Raw genomic sequence first — 5,624 nt, forward strand, 5'->3', positions numbered from 1 at the left:
TGCGCGTCTGCAGCACTTTGCGCCAAACATTAATGATAAGAGACCAAGCGCATGCGCATATCACTGAGGTCCTACAGTTATGTTGGCTTCATAAATTGTTCGTATGACTCTATCCATTGTATATGATCTAAGGTCCAGTCCTATGTAGTAGTTCGTGATAAGGACACTAAATAAACTGATAACATACTCAAATTTAGTGATTATTTTTTATTTTTATATCTTATCACTTTTGTTTGTTTGAAAAACTGAAGTTTTGAACTCTTAACTCATGACCATAGATTAATATTAAACTTATACAAGATTTTCTGATTTTCATTAGTGATGTACGTATATTGTTTATAATAATAACTTTTATTAAAAACAATAAATAATAATTTGTTATGTAGTACCTATAACATAATAGCATAGAACAATAGTAATACATATTATGTGTATTATGGAAAAATGCATTAATTCGTTGGAGTTTGTTACTGTGCTTAATTTTTTAATTTTATCAGAAACCAGTATTTAAGTTTCAACCACGATTTAAGATATATCTTAAATCGTGGTTTCAACACAATTTATTATAATCTCTTTATTGAATCATAATATAGTCGAGTCGTGCAGCAGTATTATATATTAACAAGTATATAATTATTATATAGGCACCTATAACAAAATATAATATTATTAATATTACCTGTATACCAATGGCTTCCCAATAGTTCAATATAGTATAGTTTATAATTATTTTCAGACCAGTTTCAGTGTGCAGAAATGGATGACGCAGTAGTAAAAAGTGTGACTGGGCCTGAACTGGAACAGAGGGTTTGGAAAATTATCGTAGTGGGTGACATGAACACTGGTAAGACTTCTATCATTGAACGGTACTGTGACAAGCATTTCATCGAATACTATCGACCAACAACAGGTGAGTCTGATGTGTAAACTCGCAGCGATGGTGCTGAATTTTAAATATTTATGCACCCAACCATTGTCCTAGGCATCTTATTTTTGGTGAAGAAGTGTATTTGGGAAGATACGCTTTGAAATATGGTAGGTACCTACGATATAGATAGATCAGATACCTATGCATATCTGAGTCTTTACCTACATATTTACTCATATTTTTTTTTAAGCTTCCTCTTGTATATGTTGTTATATTGTTAACTGTTAAAATATATGTATACACTTCATTTACCTAAGAATTTGAATTTTATTTTTATCAGGTATTGATTTAAAAAAGAAAACTATCAATTTCGAGAACAAAAGCATTGTTTTAAATATTTGGTAAGCATATTATTTGTATATTTTGATATTATTTTGTGAACAATTGACAATCACATAAAGGCATTTAGAACTCTTCGAACATGTTTGAATCACTGACATTTATTGAATTAAGTAGGGGGGGAGTATCCATAAATTTAAAGTCTACTATTGAATAATAACTACAACCTAAAAGAATGTGTATTTGTGTTTAAGCATTAGGTTTAGGTACTCTTTAATAACACAATATTAGGTTGATATAATAAATTCTAAATTGTAATGATATGTTTTTGTTCATTATTACCATAATTAGGGACACAGCTGGAACTGAAAAATATCAATCTTTAATTCAGTTGTACTACAGAGGAGCAATGGGATTATTTATTATCTACGACGTTACAAATTTAAATTCATTACACAACTTGGACATATGGATGAAAAATATTGATGATGTTAGTATTTAAAATTTCAGGTTAATAAAATATATTAATAGTATTTAATTGAAATGTTGGTGAATGTATATTTGTTTTTGATAGAAATAATATCAGCTAAAAGCAAATTTAGTCCAATCTTTTTTTAGATTTAATCTGGCATTCATGTTGTATTGTTGTATGTGACTTACCTATTTGTGTTTAGTGTTCTTAACCTACGTTTTTGTAGATAATGTTATTTGTGTCATACATTATTGTAACTTTTGTACTTATTTGGTTTATTCATAATATTAATCAAGTACATAGGTATACACACAGGGACAGCCGGTTGTGCTATTACTGCTCCTGAACAGTTCGATTCGATTTGAAAATGCAGAACAGGTCCAATGGGCCAATACTATGCAAAAAATAAGTTAGTTATCCAAAAATTGTTTTGAATTACTTGTACAAACCTAATCTTTTTTGACATTTTGTGTTGAAATATGTCTATTTTTAACCTAATTGTGTTATCATAATATTTTTTTAAATCTTATATATTGTGACACACCATTCGTTTTGCACACTAAAACAATTAATATATTTTTTTTAATCATAAATGTACTAGTTAAATGTACTTATGCGTAGATTATATGCAATAAAATACCAATAATTTTTAAACAAATTGTCCAAATTAGGAACCATATAATAAAACACTTTTTTTTTTATTTTCAGTTTGCTCCTTCAAATGTGGTAAGAATTTTGATTGGTGCTAAATGTGATATGGAATCAAACAGAATGGTGTTGACCGAAGAAGGGAAACTGGTAATGAAAAATGACAGTCTGCATTTTAACTTAGATATATTTCACCTATCACTACTGAAATGGCTGGATATTTTTATAGGTAGCAAAACATTTTGGAATACCCTTTTTTGAAGTATCTTCTAAAAACAATATAAACATAGACGATTCATTTTTGAGAATGGTTTCTATGATAAACGAGATGGAATCTGAAAATACTATTAAAAAGGTAATTTGAACAGTAAATACTGTTAAACAGTGACGTACATACGGGGGGGGGGGGGGGGGGAGGAATCATCCGTGTATACACAAACATACGTTATAATAATATGGGTATTGAGTATAACACTATACTTTACAAACAACGAAAAAAGATTTCATAACGAAATTATGGGTGCTGTATATCAATCAAAATATACATTTGATCGTACACAGTCAGTTAGTAGCGTGCGGTCATAAATACATCCTAATATTGTCAATTTTTTTGACCCATTTTTTTTTTACATATCATATGTATAAAAATGTTTAAATTGATGGTGGTTTTATTATTCTTTAAATGTATAATAACACTAAATGCATTGATTATTGTTTTATAGGATTTTGTAATCTTAGAAGACACACCAACAGTTTGTGACATTGATATCCCATCCAAATGTAACTGTTGATTTGATAGGTATTTTAAGAAAAACATGATAACATTTTATAAAATGGTTTAATTTAATGTATACTTATTAATTATTATTATTATTACATATATTCTATAGAAATAAATTTTATATTTTTCCACACTAATTAATTAAAATTGCTTTATGGTACTTTCCTCTTGATTATCAATTAATATTATATCATTTTAGAAACAGAAATCAAACATCCTAAGAAATATACTGGAAAATAGATTAATACATAATATCATGAATTAGTTTACAAAACCTCTGATGGTTCTTATTTGGCTATTTTATAAATTATTGTTCTACAGTAAGTAATACATATGCATTGGAATTAGTAATTTGATTATTGATCCCTCACTAAGTTGGGTTGTTTGGTATTTTTAGATTAGCTGAGGACTTTCATATAGGAACAGGTATTTTAACAGTAATAAGTATCACTGATTCGTTTAAATTTTACCGCCCTTTACTCTTAAACTGTGTCAAAAAGTCATCTTTACTCTTTCTCAAAAAATTGTTTTTTTAATGTATAATATAACGGTATACTCATGATTGTCTCTAAGTTATCTTAGTGCAGTGTTTACAATACATTCATTTAAACATACTATTTATGGAAAATCGACAATCTAATAACTTTTAACTATATTACTGTAATTGGTCGACGGTTGTACTTGTACTATAATACATATTAGATAGAAATTTAAAAAAAAAACGGAAATAAAACCACCCGAATAACGATATCACGGACTATAATACATCAGTATTAAAAAATGATAAGAACTTAAAACAAATTAAAATATATATTTATGGAGTTTAAAATGCATTGAAAATGAAATCAGCGGAATTTAAACATATTGATTATAATTTGTATAGAACTTAAAATTATAATGAATAAAATTAAATTGGAAAATTAAATCCGGGAACTTAAATTCCGGACCGTAAAATTAATAGAATATACTTTGTGTAGAATATAAAACAAATTGAAAATTTAGTTTACGGAACATAATAACGAAAGAAATTAATAAGACCGAATGTCAATTTTCCGCAATTAAATAACTCTGACTGTAAACCGCCCGGAAATCAAAATTTCGGGATGTCATTAAAATCCCGGAAAAAATCACAGGAATTATGAAATCACAGACTACAATGTTACAGTATTATAAAATGGAAACATATTAAAATAGATTGAAACTTATTATTTGTGGAGTATAAAATGCATTGAAAACAAAATTCTGGACCTCAAAATCAACGGAATTTAAATATATTGAGTATAATAATATTATATTGAACATTTTTCTATCACAAAATATAGTGACGTGACTGCGCGTATGTACGTTAATGAGGTCCAGGAATCTTAGCCTTCCTTTATCTTTAATTGCATAAAGCGTTCGGAGAACTCATATACACTAATGATCAGTCACACAGTCCCACAGCACTAACGATAGATGTACAATATTTCTTATATCCGAACCCTTCAAAATGGTTCACTTCCGACAACCTTAACTTTTAATTTATATTAAACATGTAATATAGGTAATATAAAATAAGCCAAAAAACATTTCGAGGCACCCCCTGGCTAAGGCACTGCATCATACATATAATTATAGTATTATATTATATTAATGATATAATTTATTAATTTATTGTTATTTATGGTGTTAAGTGTTGTATACCCAAGCCCGGATTAAGACATTTTGAAGCCCAGGGGTTAGCACACCACTGAACCTATAAGTATTAACAGTTTTCAGCTATCTATCAGGGCTAGTATGTATTTTATGTGTAAAAGTGTAAAAGTTGATAAAATTTACACCATGTTACACCAAAATACCAAATGATATAGGTATGATGTAAAATGCTCTATACAATTAACGTAAACATGAAAATCCGGTTTTATTGATTTATAAGGTTAAAAAATCGGGTAAGTGGATGTCGCTCTGCTGTACAGAAGGTTACAAGTGGGTCACTGTTTAATGGATGGTATAATATCAATATATACGAAACCAATTATGAGCCGAGATTGTTTGTTAGTTTAGTATTGTATATTATATTTATATTGTTGTTAGTTTGTTACTTATTATTCATACGGTAGCCGGTAAGTTGAATTAATATAATAAAATTACAACAAAATAACTAAAATCGTTATTCTTTGAAATTTCGTCCAGATTAGCACTTAAAATATCTAGAAAAAAAAACTGTGTTTATATTTTTAATATATTTTGGTTGGTTACAGAATATCATACTTACGTGGACCCTATTTTTTTTTAAATTTTCAATACTTTGTTATAAAAGTTTAAAGTTTTATCAAGTTTTAAAGTTTAAACTACAAAATCATTTTTAAATTTTAAATTTGATAAATGTTGTCAAAAATCGAACTTTAAATGCTAATAGTGCCTATGCACATTTAATATGTTTCAACTACTACTATAACAATATATCAGGAACCTTGCATTATATTTTAAAGCTTTTTGGCCAAACGAATATAATTTTATTGACACTTATGTTAAAA

At 27.8% G+C, this 5,624-nt stretch overlaps 1 protein-coding gene across 1 annotated transcript; it reads left to right on the plus strand.

The window, feature by feature from the left end:
* Nucleotides 1–707: 707 nt before the first annotated feature.
* LOC100164747 (RabX4-like) lies at nt 708–3,245 on the plus strand (the record flags this gene model as incomplete). The annotated part of the gene is given in 6 exon segments (NM_001162170.1): nt 708–910; nt 1,209–1,269; nt 1,559–1,697; nt 2,388–2,477; nt 2,557–2,682; nt 3,050–3,245. Coding segments are annotated over 6 exon segments (639 nt in total). The 3' UTR covers nt 3,119–3,245.
* Nucleotides 3,246–5,624: the final 2,379 nt, after the last annotated feature.

This window comes from Acyrthosiphon pisum, chromosome A1 (assembly GCF_005508785.2).
Source record: "Acyrthosiphon pisum isolate AL4f chromosome A1, pea_aphid_22Mar2018_4r6ur, whole genome shotgun sequence".
Lineage (NCBI taxonomy): Eukaryota > Metazoa > Arthropoda > Insecta > Hemiptera > Aphididae > Acyrthosiphon > Acyrthosiphon pisum.